Raw genomic sequence first — 20,861 nt, 5'->3', positions numbered from 1 at the left:
CATTCACACTTTTCTTTACTTAGAATTACAGGCAATCTTTGTGTAGATTGCAATACTAATTTGCTTTTCGATTTATTTGAGTAGAAGAACAGCCATTGCATTTCATTGCTTTTTGTTATCGTCGACTTCAATAAACTAATTCTGTTTTGTGGTGGTTGCTCATTTTCTGAACTACCATCTTTTTTCCCTTTGCCTGCTTTGGAGTTAATGTTCTTTTCTATTCATTGGAGCTCAATGAATCCTATTAAGTGAGGTTCTTTCTGTTTGTGGTGGTGTGATGCAAATTAATGACCAGTGTTTCTTGCTACAAAATGAGTATTTCTTTGTTTATTCGGTGTATTAATTCTGAGTACGTTTCTCCTAATTTCAGTTATGCATTTCTACATTTCTCTTGACTTGCTCTTTAATTTGCTGCGTAGATTAGATGTTTGCTGTATTGTTTCTTGTACATTTTTGTTTGTTGTTTATGCACAAGATCATTTTTTTTGCTGTATGTATTTCACAAAAGCACTTAGGATCTCCAACAATAGCTAATAAATGTAATCTATCTGAACATATGTCAACCATAGTTAACCCAGAAAAAAAAAATGCACCAAGGAATAATAGCATCTAAAATTAACATACTTTTATTATGTCGAAAAAACAAATCATCCTGGCCGTCTGAAAAGCTTCTCCTATCAATCTAGATTAGCTTGGATCACAAAATACTATGTGCATGCCTGCATGCAAGCTCCCAAATATACATTACATGCAACTCCCTTCACCTGTAGCAGAAACAAATGCTTCTACTACTACAAGAACAGAAACATCAAGTTCAATAAAAGCGTTCGGTCTTAATGTCAACTCAAAAAGAATTGATCCAAGCATTATTGAGCCATTAAGGACTCGATGAACGATAGCTTTGCAATATAATACGGTCGAGTACAGTGGTAAAGTTTCATTCAAGACATGAACGTCATTATAATATGCAACTGCTTAAATCGTATCACCCTACAAAATAAACATCAAGAAAATCCCTAAAAAAATTTAAAAATAAAATAGCAGCAAACAAAATTTAATACTTACCAAATTATCCACTAAAACAAGCCATTGATGCATTCGATATTGATACTTTTGACCCATATTACGACTTTGTCGAATAAGACTTTTTTCAACAAGTATCACTCGAAGAACCCATCCATGGATAGTAGGGGTGTGCATCGAATTCGAATTCGATAATTCGGAAGTCTGAATTCAGAATTTTCGAAATTTTGGTATAGGAATTACCGACCGATTTCGATTTCGAATTCACCAGCTCTGATTTCGATTTCGATTCCGAATTCAATTTGGAATTCGGTAAATTCCGAATTCACCGAATTCATAAACCTTTTTTCTTTTTTGTTAGATGTATTGTTATATAATATAAATTTTATATTCCATATATTATAAAAAATATTATTATATATAAATATATTATTATATACATAAATATATATTAATATACATATTATAAAATGAAATTGAAATAAAAAATATTATTATATATATAAATAAATAAATAGTAATATATATATTATAAAACGAAATTGAAATCGGAAATTCCGATTTCAAAAATTTCATTACCGAATTCGAACCAAATTCGCATAATTTGAAATCAAAAATTTCGATTTCAGTGTCAAATTCTGAATTACCGATTTCGAAAATTTCGAATTCGGTCGATCGATAAATCGAAATTTTTCGATTTTGCACGCCCCTAATGGATAGCGTCTTTAACTGATTAACAAACACAACATTCTGCTCCATCACACAAAATCTTATAATCAATTGCACCTAAATAACAAAGTTACAAACTACTTTTCTTACAAATAAAATTCAACTACTACAATGAAATGATTGTAATACACAATACAATCCACTTTTATAGAACAAAAATCAAGCTTTCGTCCAAGCCAACGTACACATTCTTCGTACCTGTCACAAATGTTCTGAAGACTATCATAGGTGCCAGCCACACCAAAGAAACTTAGCACTCATGCATACAATGCAATGCAATACCTTTGCCATCTAGCCAAACAATTACTTCATATTTTATTCTGCCTTCCATGCAATACCATATTCATTCAATCTAACAAATACAAGGTCTGACCATAATTCTCACATACACCAGACATGGCCCCCCAAAATCCACAAATTCTTCCAGCTAAGACAACAAAACCAAACTATTACTATACCAGGGCAGGGCCACATAAGCGTGGCCCCGAGCACTAGTCTATATAAAAAGGAAAAGAGAGTACCTAGTGAATATCACCAGTGAATTCCTCAGAGGAAAATAGTACCTAGTGAATATCACCAGATCCGTATTTATCCAGGTGATGAACGGAAAATGGCATTCAAGACCAAGGATGGATTGTACGACTGGTTGGTGATGCCATCCGGGTTGTTTAATACCCCAAGTACCTTCATGCGGCTTATGAATAAAGTTTTAAAACTGTTCATTGGTAAATTTTTTGTGGTTTACTTTGATAATATTTTGATTTAAAGCGCTGCTAAACAAGAACACGTGGAACATTTGGGCCAAGTGCTAATGGATTTGCAGGCCAACAAGTTGTACGTCAACTTGAAGAAATGCAAATTCATTGCAATAACTCAGGTTTTCTTAGGCTTGGTGGTGGCTTTCAAACTACCAAAAATAAAATTTATATTAATACCTACTCTCAAAACTAACTGAGTATAGTGGTGAGTAGGGTCGTCTCCTCAGGAAACTGACAGATTTATTACATAGAGAATTTGGGGGGGTTTAGGAAGGAAGATAAAAAGAACAAATTAAAGACGTAAGGTTACTAAATAAACAATCGCAAGAAGTGCAATAACTAAAGAATGTAATAAACAATTAATTGACACAACCTAGTCAAGGAGATAATCTCGGCACCGGCTTACGCAATTGATCACAGATACCTGAATTAATTCACACGTTCGCAAATAAATTGGTTCTAACAATTTAACAACCGCCAAACTACCAATCTCTCCTTAATTATATGGTAGTCCAGAAACGCTCTTAAACTACCCCCCTTGTAAAATAGATAACCCAAGAGACGCTCGAAAGATTTAATCTATTCACAGATTTAAGAATTAGAGAGACCCAATTCTAGTTAACAAACACACATGCGGGTTCATTTAAACTAGATTAACTATTCCTACGTCACAGATTAGACTGCTTGCGAGGCAATGAAATTGTGCCATTTGCCACTAATTTAGGACATTCAAGTAATACGCACCCCTGTCCTAATTGGCAGTATACTATTCAGACAATTGAATAACTGGCCACATTAATCCAATAAATCCAAACAATAATAGGCTATTGAAACAAAGAATAATTAAATACTCACAAATGCCGAATTTAAAATAGAGCAAAACAATTAAAATGATCTCACAATTGTTTGTTCACCAGGCCTTAATTATTCCTCAACTAAATAAAGGAATTTAGCCTGACTTCATGCCGTTGACACAATTCAAAGCTTTAAGGGAATTTCGTTGATGACAAGAAAGTAGAACGACTAATGTCTGACTCATGCTAAGAAGGAAAAGACAAAGATAAAAAAGATGATAACTCCTAGTCTATTGCCGTCCTATTTAAAGCTTCGCCGCCGCTGTCCCTTTAGCTAACAAAGTGCTTGCTTTTTATAAGGAATTCCTTTCCTTATTTTTCTCCTTGCTTTGTTGTCAAAAGGTTTCCTGAAGATGTCTCCTAATCCCACGTAACTTCCAAATACATCTTCCAAGAATAGCAGCAAGCTCCTAGGGATAAGTTCCATGGTCCGTCTTTTGGACGTCACTCCACAATCTCTGGCGTGGGCACGTTCTGAAATAAATAGTCTTCTGGAAATTAGCCTCTTTTTACCACTTTCGACATCAATTGTTTGCAACTGGCACAAACACCGATTATGAGCAAAAACCCATTACTTCACATAATAAGTGGCCAAAATTGAGACCAAATACCATCAAATAAACTGCACAATTATCTCGCTATCAAATCCCCCCACACCAAGACAATGCTTGTCCTCAAGCATTTCAAAACTCAGAGATACAATTACAGTTACACACATGCAGCAGTCCAACATGCGAGCACAAGTGTCCTATCCTCCTAACAATGTCATCAAATTCAGAAATTACAAGACTCAACCCTTTCTTATAGGATGTGGTATATGACTACTCACCACACCGACATGAAACACAAAGAGTCACTCTCACCACACAATAAAATGATGTTACCATATGCTTGCTAATATATCACATCGCCACTACTGAAACCAAATTTAATGCAAAAATCAAAGGGTCTTTATGCGGGTTGTAATGGGGTTCAAGTACGGGTTGGATCAAACAGGTAATTTAGGTTCATTGTGTCAAAAGAAATACCATTGACCCACTGCATGAATTCCAATTTTCTTTTTCATTCCAATGATCTTTTCAAAGCATACCCATAAATTTCCTAAAAATTTAGCAAGTGCAAACACAACCAAGGACTTCACCAAATTATCTCAACAGAACACACATTGACAATAGCACTTCATACCTCTTTTTTTTCTTCCTTTTGTTCTGTTCTTTCTTTTTCTTTTGTTTTTCTTTCTTTCTTAAAGTGCTCCTTTTCTTCTCTTTCTCCCTTTCTTCCCCTTTTTTTGCTCTTTTTTTTTGTTTTCTTTTTCTTTCCTTTTGTTTTGTTTCAAAGACGCCCAACTACATGGGGATATAGGCACACTTGCTAACTTCAATCATTCCTTTTCATCACAACTCGAAATCATCATGCAATGGAATCAAGGTATTCCTTTGACACGGGGTAAAAGAAACAAAAAGGGTTCAAACACAATGGGTTTAAGGGGTGACAAAATGGGCTATTAAACGAAGAAAAGGTCTAGGCTCAACCATGGTCAACTAGAGGAGATCTGATTAGGGTCGGTCTTTAGAGAGCCAAAAATGGTTAACCTAGGTGCCCTTATCAGTTTAATGCATCAAATTCAAGAATGTGGTCTTGACAAGCATAACAAAACAAGTTCTAGAACAATCAAATCATGTGTGGTATCACTCAATGAAAGAACATAGAGCAGTTATCAATACAACGCTCATTGGCTCGATAGCTCACAATAGGACATTAATTGCCAAGTCTTGCAAAATTCATCATTCAATTTCATTATTAAGAAAACAAGACATTTAATCACATAATAACACTACTCATGCTTGTAGAGTAATTGCAATCATCATCATAGCATCAAGTTCTAACAATTTTCAACTATAGCCAAATGAATTCATCAAATACATATTTTTGGATTTTCTGTTTCCTCCTTTCCTCTTTTTTTTTCTTCTTTTTTTTTCTATCAAACAAAAAAGAGCTAGAACTAAAGAGCTAACAAACAAAAAGAGCTAGAACTACTCCCCCCACACTAGAAATCTACATTATCCTCAATGGAGCAAAGAAAAATAGTAAGCAAAAAGATAAGAATAGGAGCTTCCCTGAAGGCCAACGAGGGCACGATAGCACTAAGGGGAAGGAGGATAAGGCGGTTGAAAGCCAATGTGAGCAAAGAAGGCTGCCATATTTTCTGTCTGAATGGTAGAATGGACCTGCAGGGCTGTGAGGCGGTCATCCAGACGCTCAACTCAGCCGTCCAACTCATGAATCGAGTCCTGCAGAGTACGGAACTGGGTGTCCCAAGAGGATGGAGCAGCGGAGAAGGAAGATGGACTCGTCTGACCAGCCTTCTAGGTGGCCACAGTAGGGGGAACTCGGGGTTGGGGCACCTCCTCTCCAGGTGGTGTGAACTGATAGGCCTCTCTCACCTTACGAATGATGTCCATCCGCTTTGGCAAGAGTGCCAGAGGCATTCTTCCGGCCCGAGAAGTTATAGGCTAGAAACCGGTGAATGACTTTTAGCACTGGATCCTTAAGAAAGGAGGTCCTAGACTAACTCGGGTCGTAGAGCTGAGTGTCTGTGGACCACTCCCTCCAGATCTCGATGTAATTGCTTGCAAATGGTTGGGTGAAGTCGCAAGCACTGTTGATATACGTGCCGGAGGAAACAGTGTCCTCACTCATAAACCTCAACATCGGGTTGAACTCATTAATGAAATGTGCCTGGGGGATACCCCGTAGCTGATACTTGATAACCCCCGGGGAGTCCAAGGCTAGAGAATCAGACTTCTCAAACTCGAAAGTAGCGTAGAATTCATAGCAGAGCTCCTCGTACGAAGGATAGTCAATAACTAGATACCTATCCCACCCAATGGCAGAAAACAACTGTTCGACTTCTCTAGCAATGTTCAATTGGTCGAGAGCTGGGGGATGGAAACACTTGCGTGGGGCGAATGGACGCACCACCAAGGAGCTCAACCGCTCCTTCTGCTCCGGGGTGAGGTCTTTCAGAGGTTCTCCCCACACCCCAGGAGACAAAATACTCCTAGACAGACCCAACCGGGACTTAGTAGCGGGTTGGATCGGGGTTCGCCTTAGTGACCTTTTTTGGAGCCATGGAGGGACAAAAATGTTAATTTAAAAGGCATATAGCCGACAAGAGAACACAAAGTGGGGGCAAGGGACCACAAATATAAACACCCACAGTCAGCAACCAACAAAAATTCACGAAGGAGAGACCCCGAGGCCCCACTAGTGTCACCAAGACAAAGAAAAGCAATGAAAGGCAGACACGAGACCTCCCCGAAATGCAGTAAACAATCAAATGCTCCCAATAAAACCAACAATTATGTCAAACCCAACAAGAAAGTGAAATTCAGCAGTAAAAGCTCTAAATCTTAGTCGCTAGTGGCAAAAAGATAGTGAGTAGGGGTACTACTTGCAACTCCGCGGGAAACAGCGGATGGGGTGCGCGGCTACCATGGGTAGCAGCAGATGGAGACGGCGGTGCTGGGTGGCACGGCGTGATCAGGGCAGCGATTCGGGTAGCGTTGATGGCGACCGGGATGGCGGCTCGTGTCGAGGCTAAAATGGAGCGGCTGCTGTGATGGCTGGGACGGCGGATAGCCGCGGGTTGCGAGTGTGAGAGAGGGACGCGAGGGAAGAGAATGACTGCGCGTGGTGACCATGGGTGGCAGCGCGGCGACGACAGTGCTGTTGGTGTCTGTGCGTGGGTAGCGTCACGTTGTGCGGCGTCGGCGGCGGCAGTTTTAGGTTGCAGCCAAGAGGGGAAAAGACTAGGGGAAACAAAAAGAGGAAAGAAAAAGACAAGAACAGAAAAGGACAAATAGAAAAATAGAAAAGTGGAAAAGTAAGGAGGTAGGGACCAGAGTGGGTTATTGTTTTCGCATGGGAGGACGGCGTGGGCATGCCTTGTAAGTAGGAGTCGTCTGCCCATCTCCTCGTACCAGGACCGACGCGATTTGCTGTGCGGTGTGGGCACGCCTTGGAGTCGAAAGTTCTCCTGTCACAAAATTTTTTTAGAACCGTTCATCTGGCGCATCCCTGTTGAGCGTGGGCACGCCTTGGAAGCGTAAGTCCTCTATCCAACAATTTTTTTAAAAGTGTCCATTTGCCTTTAATATAAGGCGCAGGCACGCCTTGGAACGAAAAATCTCCTGCCCACGAATTTGTGCCGCTAATCCAAAGTGAAACTGCTCAGAACACACCCATGACCTACAATAAAGATTGTCTGTCAATAGGAACCCCAAACAACCTGATCTTGAACACACAAATATGAAATAAAACACAAAAATGACAAAAAATTGAAACTCTTGGATTGCCTTCCAAGTAGTGCCTCTATTTAACGTCTATGTCCAGACCAAGAGGAGATTAACAGCTTAATTAGAATTGGGGTCAAGCAAATGGACCTCCTCCACAGTACCGATTTCTGAAACATCTATAAACGACTTGAGACGATGACCATTAACCTTAAAACTTTTGTCAGTCTCCAAACTTCTAATCTCAACTGCACCATTGGGAAAAACGTCGACAACAACATATGGTCCAATCCATCAGAACCGCAACTTACCTGACATAAATTTCAACCGAGAGTTGAACAGGAGTACCTTTTGACCTATAGAAAATTGCTTATTATGCAACAGTTTGTCATGAACGGACTTTGTGCGCTCTTTGTAAAATCGTGTATTGTCATAAGCCTCCAAACAAATTTCTTCCAACTCTTGAAGTTGGAGCTTCCTTTTCTTGACATCTCTATCCGCGTTCAAATTGTATTGCTTAACTGCCCAAAACGCACGATGCTCAAGTGCAACAGATAAGTTACACATCTTACCATAAACTAGCTTGAATGCAGACATTCCGATTGGCGTTTTATACGCCGTGCGATATGCCCACAAGGCATCATCCAATCGGGTGCTCCAATCCTTGCGATTTGGGTTAACCATTTTCTCCAAGATACTCTTGATCTCGTGGTTAGAGACCTCAGCTTACCCGTTGGTCTACGGGTGGTAGGTAGTACCGACTCGATGGTGAACTCTATACTTACGCATCAATGCTTCAATGGTACGATTGCAGAAATGAGTACCTTGATTACTGATAATCGCTCTTGGCACACCAAACCTACTAAAAATATTGGACTTAAGAAATCCTGCAATAACTCGTGAATCATTAGTTCGGGTAGCCTTTACTTCTACCCATTTCAACACGTAGTCTACGGCTAAAAGAATATAAAGACAACCAAAAGAACTGGAAAACGGTCCCATGAAATTCATACCCCAGATATAAAAAATTTTACAAAATAACATAGGAACCTGAGGCATTTCATCCCGGTGAGATAAAACTCCCAAACTTTTGGCACTTTTCACATCTTTTACAGAACAAATAAGCATCACGAAACAAGGTTTGCCAATTAAAGCCACAATTAATTACTTTTCGAGCAGTTTTTTTAGGACCAAAGTGACCACCAAAGGCATAACTGTGACAATGGATAAGTATAGATGGAATTTGCTCATTGGGAACACATCGACGAATAATTTGGTCAAACCCCATTTTTCATAAATAGGGTTCATCCCAAATGTAAAATCACGAGTCTTGTATTATTTTATCTCTCTTAGTCTTACTCATACCACTTACAGATTTGTGACTGACCAGAAAGTTAACAATATCAGCATACCAAGGTTCCTCACCTCTAAGCTGGAACAAGTGTTCATCTGGAAATACTTCAGATATGGGCACTCCTTCTTCTTCTCGAATCAATCGGCTCAAATGGTCTGCCACTGAATTATCCACCCCTTTTCGATCTTTGATCTCCCAGTCATATTCTTGCAGTAGGAGTACCTAACGAATGAGTTTTGGTTTGGACTCCTTCTTTGCCAACAGGTATTTCAGGGCTGCATGATCAGAGAAAACTGTTACTCTCGATCCCAATAAATACGATCGAAATTTCTCAAAAGCAAAAATGATTGCTAAAAGCTCCTTCTTGGTGGTGGTGTAGTTGTATTGAGCCGGCGACAACGTTTTTGATGCATAGTAAATGACATGGCTACACTTCCTACTTCTCTAACCAAGTACAGCTCCCACCGCATACTGACTGGCGCCACACATAAGCTCGAATGGCAGGCTCCAGTCCGAAAGTTGAATGATTGGTGCTGTGGTCAACATGCTCTTTAGTGTATCGAAGGACACTTTACATGCATCCCCATAATCAAATGGTGCCTCCTTTTGAAGTAGTTGGGACAATGGTTGTGCAATTCGTGAGAAGTCCTTGATGAAACGTCTGTAGAAACCTGCATGTCCAAGAAAACTACGAATCTCCTTGATATTAGTGGAGTAAGGTAAGCTAGTAATCAAATCAACCTTTGCTTTATCGACTTCTATACCCTTAGATGAAACAACATGGCCTAAAACAATACCCTCCTTAAGCATAAAATGACATTTTTCATAATTAAAGACCAGATTTGTTTCAATGCACCGCTGTAAAACTTTCGTTAAATGCTACAAGTATTGATCAAAAGACTCACCATAAACAAATAAATCATCCATGAATATTTCAATGTAGTTTTCAATCATGTCAGAAAAATACTCATCATGCATCTTTGAAATGTTACTGGAGCATTACACAACTCCAAAGGCATACGGCAGTAAGCAAAAGTGTCAAACGGACAAGTGAAAGTGGTTTTGTGCTGATCCTCTTGGGCAACAACAATTTGATAATACCCAGAGTAGCCATCAAGAAAACAAAAGAAACACTTACCTGCCAACCTCTCGAGCATATCGTCGATGAACGGTAATGGGGTGGGAAATGATCTTTCCTTGTGGTCGCATTCAACTTCCTGAAGTCAATACACATTCTCCACCCATTTTGGAGTCTCATTGGTACCAACTCATTCTTTTCATTCCGCACAAGTGTAATTTCGATTTTTTTAGGGAGGACATGCACTGGACTTGCCCACTCACTATCGGAGATAGGAAAAATAATCCCTAACTCCAATAGTTTTAGAATCTCCTTCGTCACCATCTCTTTCATGGCTGGGTTGAGGTTCCTCTGATGTTCCCTCACTGGTTTTGCATCTGGATCAAGTAGAATATGATGCATGCAAACGGATGGATTTATACCTTTGATATATGCCAACGTCCATGTAATTGCCGGTTTAAACTCCCGCAAAACTCGTAAAAGTTTTTCTTCTTGTACTGCTATCAGATCACTTGCAATGATGACTGGCAGTGTGTCATGATCTCCCAAGTAAGTATACTTCAAATGCTTTGGCAATTCTTTCAATTCCAACTCCGGTGCCTATTCAACAAAGGGTAAAATTCTCTCATTAGAAGTAGGCAATGGTAAAAATGAGTTTACTGACCTGTCGGGAACTACAGGAAGTGAATGTAGTGACATAATTGCTTCTACAGAATCCTCATCATCCACGCTTTCTACTTCCTCATTCGTCTTACTCTGTTGTAATACGAATTCCAACTTGTCCTCCATAAAATTCTACTCAAAGTCATCTTGCACAATTGAATTAGTGACACAAACATAATTAACAGACTAAGTATCATCTGGGTATTTCATCGCATCAAAAATATTAAAAGTAATTGTCTCCCCATCAAATTCAACAGACAGGGTACCTTCATGCACATCTATCTTTGTTCTAGCAGTATTCATGAATGGTCTACTCAGAAGAAGTACAGCTGAATTAACTGAGGTATCATCATTCATGTCAACAATATAGAAGTCAGCCGGGAAGATAAACTCATTAACCTTCACTAGGATGTCTTCCATTAAACCCTCAGGGTAGACATTTGACCTATCGGCTAGTTGAATTACTACCCTTGTCTTCTTCAGAGGTCCTAAGTTTAAGGCCCTAAATATTGGCATAACGTTAATAGATGCTCCTAGATCAAGCATACCTCTTTCTATCCTCTTCTGGCCTATGATGCATGGTATCGTAAACATACCTGGATCCTTGCATTTTTGTGGTAACATCCTTTGAAGGACTGCAGACATATTCTCACCTACCCTTACCATGTCTTGGAGATTCAACTTGTTCCGGTTAGTGCACAACCCCTTCAGAAACTTTGCATATTTTGGTAATTGTCGAATCGTATCAAGCAAAGGGATGTTGATTTCCACTTTCCGAAGGTGTCCAAAATTTCCTTCTCTGACTCCTTTTTCTTGACTTTAGCCAACCTGCCAGGAAAAGATGGGTTAATTTCGACGGTTTTAGGAACATCTGGCGGGGTACTTTTCTTTTCCTTCTCAAGCTCCTCCGACACTTGTTCATCTTCAGCCCTTGTTGCTTCCGATTTTGAGGACTGCACCTCCTTGCCACTTCGTAGAAGCATTGCACTTGCATTCTCTTTTGGATTGGGAATTACCTGAGATGGTAGCTTCCTCTTACCACTCTCAAGGCTGCTCATTAACGACATTAGTTGTGACATTTGCGCCTCCAAATTCCTAATGCTTGCGCGAGTCTCTTGTTGAAATCTCTACGAGTCCTGCCTCATTTGACAAGTGCTGTCAGCTAGTGATTTAACCATGTCTTCCAGGGACATACCTAAATCAGACGTGGATGGTTGTTGTACTGGTGGTCTCTGCTGGAATGGTTGTTGGAAACCCGAAGGTTTCTGAGCATAGCTGAAGTTGGGGTGATTTCGCCACCCTGGATTGTATGTGGGTGCATATGGGTCATTTCTCCTTTGTGGTGGTCCAAGCAGACCTCTCATGGCGCTGGCTTGCTCGTAAGGGTCTTCTTGAAGGGTCGAGCACATATCGGTCGCATGTTCGGGAGCAGCACATATCCTACATGCTTTAGCTGCCTGTACTTGTCCCATAGCCATTTGACGAACCAAGGTAGTAAGTTCCGTTAATCTATTTGCGAGGTTCGAATGATTTACCTCATTGACCCTTCTAGTCACTCCATCAGATCTGACTCCAAACTGTTAGGAGTTCTCAGCCATGTTCGAGATCAGCCGTTTGGCTTCATCTGTTGTCTTATTTACTAAGGCACCACCACTCGCTGCATCCACCATGCTTCTATCCATGGGTAACAGTCCCTCATAGAAATACTGGATCAACAACTGGTCAAGGATCTGATGGTGTGAGCAACTGGCACACAGCTGTTTGAACCGCTCCCAGTATTCGTAGAGAATTTCTCCATTGAGCTGCCTAACTCCACATATCTCCTTTCTGATGTTGGCGGCCCTAGAGGCTAGGAAGAACTTCTCAAGGAATTGCTGTTTCAATCCTTTTGAAGTAGTAATGGACCCCGATGGCAAGTAAAACAACCAGTCTTTAGCCTTGCCTGCTAAAGAGAAAGGAAACGCACGGAGCTTGATTTGTTCTTCCGTAACTCCCTGAGGTTTCATGGTTGAACATACTATATGGAATTCCTTCAAGTGCTTGTGTGGGTCTTCACCTGCAATACCACGAAAAGTAGGCAATAAGTGAATCAATCCAAATTTTAACTCAAAAACCTCCTCAGTGTCAGGACACGTAATGCACAGAGGCTGTTGGTTAACATTTGGGGTTGCAAGCTCTCTCAAGGTCCTTTGGGCTGCCATTGTTTCGTTGGGTCCAGGCAAGTTTGTTTCCAATTCAACTGATGAATCACTTAAATCCGAATTTTGTTCAAATCCGAGGGTATTGCCGCTGAAGCTTGTTGCTTTTGCAACTTAGTCTCTTTCGTCAACCTCCTTGCTGTTTTCTCGATCTCTGGGTCAAATTCGAGTCTTCCGGTACGGGAAGATCAAGGCATAAAACAAAGGTTAAATAAGCCTGTGCAATAAATCACTTCAAACACTAGTTCCCCGGCAACGGCGCCAAAATTTGAAGGCTATCAAACTACCAAAAATAAAATTTATATTAATACCTACTCTCAAAACTAACTGAGTATAGTGGTGAGTAGGGTCGTCTCCTTAAGAAACTGGCAGATTTATTACATAGAGAATTTGGGGGGTTTTAGGAAGGAAGATAAAAAGAACAAATTAAAGACGTAAGGTTACTAAATAAACAATCGCAAGAAGTGCAATAACTAAAGAATGTAATAAACAATTAATTGACACAACCTAGTCAAGAAGATAATCTCGGCACCGGCTTACGCAATTGATCACAGATACCTGAATTAATTCACACGTTCGCAAATAAATTGGTTCTAGCAATTTGACAACCGCCAAACTGCCAATCTCTCCTTAATTATATGGTAGTCCAGAGACGCTCTTAAACTACCCCCTTGTAAAATAGATAACCCCAGAGACGTTCGAAGGATTTAATCTATTCACAGTTTTAAGAATTAGAGGGACCCAATTCTAGTTAACAAAGACACATGCGGGTTCATTTAAACTAGATTAACTATTCCTACGTCACAGATTAGACTGCTTGCGAGGCAATGAAATTGTGCCGTTTGCCACTAATTTAGGACATTCAAGTGATACGCACCCCTGTCCTAATTGGCAGTATACTATTCAGACAATTGAATAACTGGCCACATTAATCCAATAAATCCAAACAATAATAGGCTATTGAAACAAAGAATAATTAAATACTCACAAATGCCGAATTTAAAATAGAACAAAACAATTAAAACGATCTCACAATTGTTTGTGCACCGGGTCTTAATTATTCCTCAACTAGATAAAGGAATTTAGCCTGACTTCATGCCGTTGACACAATTCAAAGCTTTAAGGGAATTTCGTTGACGACAAGAAAGTAGAACGACTAATGTCTGACTCACGCTAAGAAGGAAAAGACAAAGATAAAAAAAATGATAACTCCTAGTCTATTGCCATCCTATTTGAAGCTTCGCCGCCGCCGTCCCTTTAGCTAACAAAGTGCTTGTTTTTTATAAGGAATCCCTTTCCTTATTTTTCTCCTTGCTTTGTTGCCAAAAGGTTTCCTGAAGATGTCTCCTAATCTCACGTAACTTCCAAATACATCTTCCAAGAATGGCGGCAAGCTCCTAGGGATAAGTCCCGCGGTCTGTCTTTTGGACGTCACTCTGCGATCTCTAGCGTGAGCACACTCTGGAATGAATAGTCTTCTGGAAATTGACCACTTTTCATCACTTTCGACATCAATTGCCTGCAACTGGCACAAACACCAATTATGAGCAGAAACCCATTACTTCACATAATAAGTGTCCAAAATTGAGACCAAATACCATCAAATAAACTGCACAATTATCTCACTAGCTCTTTGTCGTAGGTGCTGATAGCATTCGCGTAGATAAGGAAAAGGTAATGGCTATTCATGAGTGGCCTGTCATGCGCACTATGATTGATGTGCATAACTTTCATGGCCTAGCAACTTTTTATAGATGTTTTATCTGCACCTTCAGCTCAATTGTGGCACCATTGATAGATTGCTTGGAAAAAAGGGAAATTTCAATGGGGTCCTGAGCAAGACAAGAGCTTTGCCTTAATCAATGAAAAGCTAACCATTGCACAATACCTTGTTCTTCCAAGTTTTGATAAACTTTTCGTAGTGGAATGTGATACATGTGGCACTAGCATCGGACCTGTTTTATCTCAAGAAGGCAAGCCCGTGGCCTTTTTTAGTGAGAAATTGAGTGAGACTTGCTAGAAATGGTCAACTTATGATTAGGAATTCTACTCAGTCGTTTGTGCTCTAAGGCATTGGGAACACTAGTTGGACCAGAGTCAGTTTATGCTCTATACAGATCACCAAGCTTTAAAGTACATGGAAGTAACATGCATGCTAGGTGGAGTGCTTATTTTCAGAAGTTTCTCTTCATTCTGAAGCATAAAGCTGCGCAGTAGAATAAGGTAGCTGATGCTTTGAGCAGGCATGCTACTTTGCTTGTAACCGTGAACTATGAAATTATATGATTTGTTGTATTGAAAGAAGTCTACGCGAATGATAATGATTTCAATGAATAGTGGTTTGCATGCAAAACTAAAGCAACACAGGATGATTTTCATATATATGATGGTTATCTTTTCGAAGGTAATAGTTTGTGCATCCCTCATGTTTTCTTGCATGAGCAGTTGATTCGTGATTTGCATGGAGGTGGTTTTAGAAGATAGTTGGGTATTGATAAGACTACTTTATCTTTGGAGGAGAGATATTTCTGGTCCCAATTGAAACATTATATGCGAAATTCTGTGTGCAAATGCTACACTTGCCAAATAGCCATAGGGCAATCCCAAAATACGGGATTGTGTACTCCATTGCCTATTCCTTAAGCAATTTGGGAAGAAATATCAATGGATTTTGTGCTTGGACTGCCTAGAACTCAATGAAGCATGGATTTTGTGTTTGTGGTTGTTGACAGGTTTTCCAAGATGGTATATTTGATTCCGAGCTAAAAGACTTTAGACGCCCCACATATTGCTCGACTATTCTTTCGAGAGATAGTTCGTTAGCGTGGAGTGCCAAAATCTATCACTTCTGACAGAGACACCAAGTTCTTGAGCCATTTTTGGTTAACATTGTGGAGGATGTTTGATGCTTCATTGAACTTTAGCAGTATAGGTCACCCTCGAACAGATGATAAGACAAAGGTAGTTAACCATACTCTTGGCAACTTGGTAAGATGCATTTGTGGAGAACTTCCCCGATAGTGGGATCATGCACTTCCTCAAGCTGAGTTCGCATTTAATAATGCAGTTCATAGTTCAACTAGGAGATCACCATTCTCTATTGTGTATGTGAAGCCTCCTAGACATGCTGTTGATTTGGTGAAACTTTCTAACATTCCAGGAGATAGTGCTACAACAGAAAATATGGCAAAGGATGCGCAAACTATACAAGAGAAAATCAAGCAAAAGTTGGAAGCCACCAATGCAAAATTTAAAACTGCTGCGGACAAGCATCGTCAGGTTGCAGAATTCAATGTTGGCGATGAGGTGGTGATGTTCCTACATAAAGAGCAACTTCCAGTTGGTCAATGCCATAAGTTGCAACCACGCAAGTATGGTCCCTACAAGATTTTGCAAAGATTAATCTAAATGCTTATGTTATTAACTTGTTAGAATCGTGAAGTATCTCACGTACGTTCAATGTTGTGAATTTTTCCTTTATCATTCATCTGATAAACCTCTCTATTCTGCTCTGCAAAACATCTTGAGGGCGAGTTCTTCTCAGGTTGGAGGGACTGTTGCAGAACATATTTCAAAAGATTTCTTGACCAAAATAGATCACTGAAGGGTGGAAGAAATAAGGCTATTATGGCAATAATACTACATGAAGATTTGACAACATCTTACCATAATGCCAATATATAATGAGATTTGATAGAATTTTATTTTATTTTGTTATGATTTATTTGAATAAATAATTGTTGTAATTAGAGTAATTGATTGGCATGATCGATTGTCTTGATTAGCAAGACAAGGTTTGATTGATTGCCTTGACTAGTGAGACATTCCTTTTGGTTCTCGAATAGAAATAGGTCCTTGTGTTAACCATTGAAACACGCTTTAATTATTAATAAAATCCTCTCTTGGTTCTTTACCAAATTCTTTGTGAGTGTTCTCACGGTCTCTTAAGGTTCTTTGAATTTTGAAAAGGGTTGTTCGTGAAACACCCTTGATTATTTGTTTGAATTGTTCATGTAACAATTTAGCCTATTTTGCTTCCGCATCACAAACAATCTTTTTCAGAAGTACAATAAAAGGTTTGATGCAAAAATGAGTTTGGCAAAAATTATGCATATGATTTTGTGCCTGACATTTCAATTTTAGCTCTTGTCCTTATAAAACATTGGTTTATTATATTTTTATCACCTTATTAGCTTTGTATGCATAAAACTATGAAAAGAATATGACATGCGTCATTGCTATCTTGTATATTGACATGGAAGGTAAATTCCTTAGAAAATTTTTACAATTTTCCCGACCCTGTGGTGAGTATGATAAATAAAAAATTTATTATGTATTTCATGCATTTAGTTTAAAAATATGATTAGTGAGGGTGCTCACCTCGGCAGTACCTTGTTGCCGAGGTGACCTCGTTTCGTCTCCTACACTAACACAGCCATTCCCCGATCCGGACCCTGAGCTCGGCTCGGTCCATGGTCTCCTACTCGGATGACCTCTGCGCCCCTGGCTACCACCTCGGCTAGACGCTGATGATGTCAACACCCCTGACAACACCCAGGACCAGTGCTTTATCTGAAAAGCACTGGGTGATCTTAATGACTACTGCGCAGGACCCCCGTCATCCAGCCCAGGCGGCTACAGTGTCAGAGTCAGGCCTCCTGCGCAGGGAACAGAGCCGTAATGTCAGGACATGGGTCCCACCAGCATGAACCCTCCGTCCTGACCTCCACTCCCACTCTATAAATACCCCACACACTCCCAACAAGTAAGCATACTGTTCATTTGACAATACTATTATTTCTCTCGTTCTCATACTAACTTGAGCATCGGAGTGATCCCAGGGAAGAAGCCCCGCCATTCACTTCGGACACACAGATACAACTCACCTCAGAAGAGGCTGATTTCGGCTGGTTCAACCGCCCCCCAAAAATCACCTCATCAATTGGCGCCGTCTGTGGGAACGAGATTACTATTACTAAAATGAGATCCACGCGCTCTAGAAGCGGAAGAGTCCCCTCGACCGGGGCTGGGCAGACGTCCGGAGCCCAGCAAGATCGTATTTCTGAAGAACAAGGGTCCCCAAGGACCCAGCCCCACAACGAAGATGCCATCGCCAAGATGGCCGAGTTCGTATCAGACAACCCCAACATTTTTGAGGAGTTAGGAAGATACCTCAAAAGACAGGGGAAAGAAAAAGCCGAATCTTCCAAGAGGAGACCGACGAAGTCTCCTGAAGTGCCTTCAGGCGAGGACTCTGATGAGGGGCGTCTCTCTCGGAGTACCTCTAGGCGCGCCTCCTCCAAGGCGACCTCTAAAATTGCCTCCATCTCCAGGGCGTTTTCCCGGGGACTGCTAGGGAAAAAAGCCGAGGACCCGCCTCGGCGCCCTGGAGGCTTAGCTTCTGACTACATGCGGGCCCCGCCCTTCACAGATGACATCAACGGGGAGATGGTGCCCCCAAACTTTAAGCTTCCAAATTTGCACACCTATGACGGCCGAGGTGACCCCGAGGATCCCCTCCGCGCCTTCATCTCCGCATTCCGACTCTACTGCGTCCCCGACGCCGTGATCCGCCGGGCTTTCCCCATCTTCCTACACGGGACTGCCCGGAAGTGGTTCTGGAGTTTGGAACCAAGGAGCATTTCCTCCTTGGATGAGCTAATAGACCGGTTCATCCACCGCTTTGTGTCGTCTCGACCAATCACAAAGACTTCTGCTTACCTCTTGAACCTGCAACAGGGTCAGGGCGAGTCACTTCGCTCGTATGCTCAAAGGTTCAACGAGGAGAATGTGCAGATACCTGATCAGAATGAGCAGGTAACTATCGCTGCCTTCACCAACGGGTTAGTGGCAGGGATCTTCAACACCGAAATCCATCGGCAGTACCCCCATACACTTCGGGAGCTCTGGGAAAGAGTGGACCAGGGAATCCGAAGTGAAGATATAAATCGCATGAAGCGAGAAGCCCAAGAATCTCGTACGGGGCAAGATCCCCGGAGGAGGAAAGATACCGGCCGAGGTGAACCAGGCCCAAGTGGCACTTCAAACCAACTCCGAGACCGCCGGAGTATCTTCGACCGGATCGTGAATGGCAGATCGTCCACCTCGGACGCCGAGCTGACACCCCTCAATTCCAGCCGATCCCATGTTTTGGCTGTGATGAGGCAGAATCACCTCGGCCGAACTCCCCCTGAAATCCCAGGAAGAAGGGATAAGAGAAATTCCAACCTCTACTGTGCCTACCACCGAGATGTGGGGCACGAGACCGAAGACTGCAACGACTTGAAGCGAGAAATTGAAAACCTGATCCGCCAGGGATACTTGAAGCAGTTTGTCCGCAAGGATGGAACCTTCAACCGAACCGCCTCCCACCGGGAGAGCCGAGGTCCTCGCCGAGAAGACAGGCGGGACACTAAGCTTCAGTGCCGAGGTCCCGAGGACCGAAATGGGGATCAGAGGCCTCCACGCGACGGATCGCCAGGCTATGGCCCGAACATTGCCGGGGTGATCAACACCATCTCGGGTGGCCCCACTGGGGGAGACAGTCAGAACTCCCGAAAAAGGACTTACCGCCAAGCCGATATGGAGGTGGCCGAATCAGGCTCCAGGTTATCCGAGGTGATTACCTATGGTCCCCATGACCCTGTCCCTGCCGCCTCCAGCAATCACGAGGCCCTCGTGATTGAAGTCCTTACCAATAATTACATAGTCAAAAAGGTCTATGTCGACCCCGGAAGCTCAGTAGACGTCTTGTACTACCGAACTTTCGAGAGTTTGAAGCTGATCCAAGAGCAACTCACTCCGGTCAGAACTCCCCTTGTCGGTTTCGGGGGACACGTCGTCCACCCGGATGGCATGGTGACCCTGATGGTAACTATCGGGCGTCATCCACGCTGCCGAACTGTGCCTGTCAGTTTTGCGGTAGTCAAAGCAGACTCCCCCTACAACATGCTGATAGGCCGGCCCACGCTCAACGCCTTGAGAGCCGTATACTCCACCTACCACCTGAGATTTAAATTCCCAACACCTGCGGGGGTGGCCGAGGTGAGCAGCAACGTGGGCGCCGCCCGGGAATGCTACCTCGCCACCATTCAAGCAGCAGTCACACCCCGGCCCTCACCGAGGTCAGAAGAAAAGAGGCCAGCGGTCCTCTCCATAGACTGCATCGACCCATAGAAGGCAGGAGAGCCCAACAGGCTTGAGCCCAGGGATGAGGTGGAACTAGTGGTCTTGGATGAAGCAAAACCTGACCAAGTGGTCCAAGTAGGGGCCGGACTCCCCTCCACCGAGACGTCGTCGCGTGGTCCGCAGATGAAGTGGTGGGAGTGCCACCCGAGCTCATGACTCACCAACTCAACGTTAACCCACAGGCTCGACCTGTGCGGCAGAAACGAAGGCACTTCGGCCCCGAACGTAGTAAGGCCATATCGGATGAGGTCGACAAGCTCTTGCCGGCCAAGATGATCCACGAGGTCCAATATCCCACCTGCCTGTCCAACCCAATCATGGTCAAAAAGGACACCGGTGGATGGAGAATGTGTGTAGACTTCACCGACCTCAACAAGGCCTGCCCCAAAGATTGCTATCCTCTGCCGAGGATAGACGCTCTCGTCGACTCGGCGATGGGGTATGAAGTCCTCTGCTTCCTAGATGCCTTCAAAAGGTACCATCAAATAGGAATGAGTGAGGAGGACCAAGAGAAAACGGCGTTCTACACCGACTGAGGTACTTATTGTTACACTACCATGCCCTTCGGGCTAAAGAACGCCGGGGCGACCTACCAAAGGCTGATCAACCGACTCTTCAAGAATCAGATCGGCCGCAATGTGGAGGCCTATGTGGATGACATTCTCGTCAAAAGTCTCGCCACTTCATCCTTTCTGTCAGACGTGAGGGAAGTCTTTGGTGT

General features: G+C 42.2%; 3 protein-coding genes across 3 annotated transcripts; 1 reads left to right on the top strand and 2 right to left on the bottom strand.

The window, feature by feature from the left end:
* Nucleotides 1-10,940: 10,940 nt before the first annotated feature.
* LOC140014569 (uncharacterized) lies at nt 10,941-11,420 on the bottom strand. Its single transcript, XM_072065621.1, has one exon. The coding sequence runs from the start codon at nt 11,418-11,420 to the stop codon at nt 10,941-10,943; it is 480 nt and encodes a 159-aa protein (XP_071921722.1).
* Nucleotides 11,421-12,334: 914 nt separating this feature from the next.
* On the bottom strand, nt 12,335-12,955 carry LOC140014568 (uncharacterized). The gene has a single exon (XM_072065620.1). The coding sequence runs from the start codon at nt 12,953-12,955 to the stop codon at nt 12,335-12,337; it is 621 nt and encodes a 206-aa protein (XP_071921721.1).
* A 5,115-nt stretch (nt 12,956-18,070) lies between these two features.
* Nucleotides 18,071-20,128, top strand: LOC113710071 (uncharacterized). Its single transcript, XM_027232919.2, has one exon. The coding sequence runs from the start codon at nt 18,071-18,073 to the stop codon at nt 20,126-20,128; it is 2,058 nt and encodes a 685-aa protein (XP_027088720.2).
* The last annotated feature ends 733 nt before the right edge of the window (nt 20,129-20,861 follow it).

This window comes from Coffea arabica, chromosome 9e (genome assembly GCF_036785885.1).
Source record: "Coffea arabica cultivar ET-39 chromosome 9e, Coffea Arabica ET-39 HiFi, whole genome shotgun sequence".
NCBI lineage: Eukaryota > Viridiplantae > Streptophyta > Magnoliopsida > Gentianales > Rubiaceae > Coffea > Coffea arabica.
Note: the sequence above shows the minus strand (reverse complement) of the source record. Positions and strands in the feature narration are given on the sequence as shown.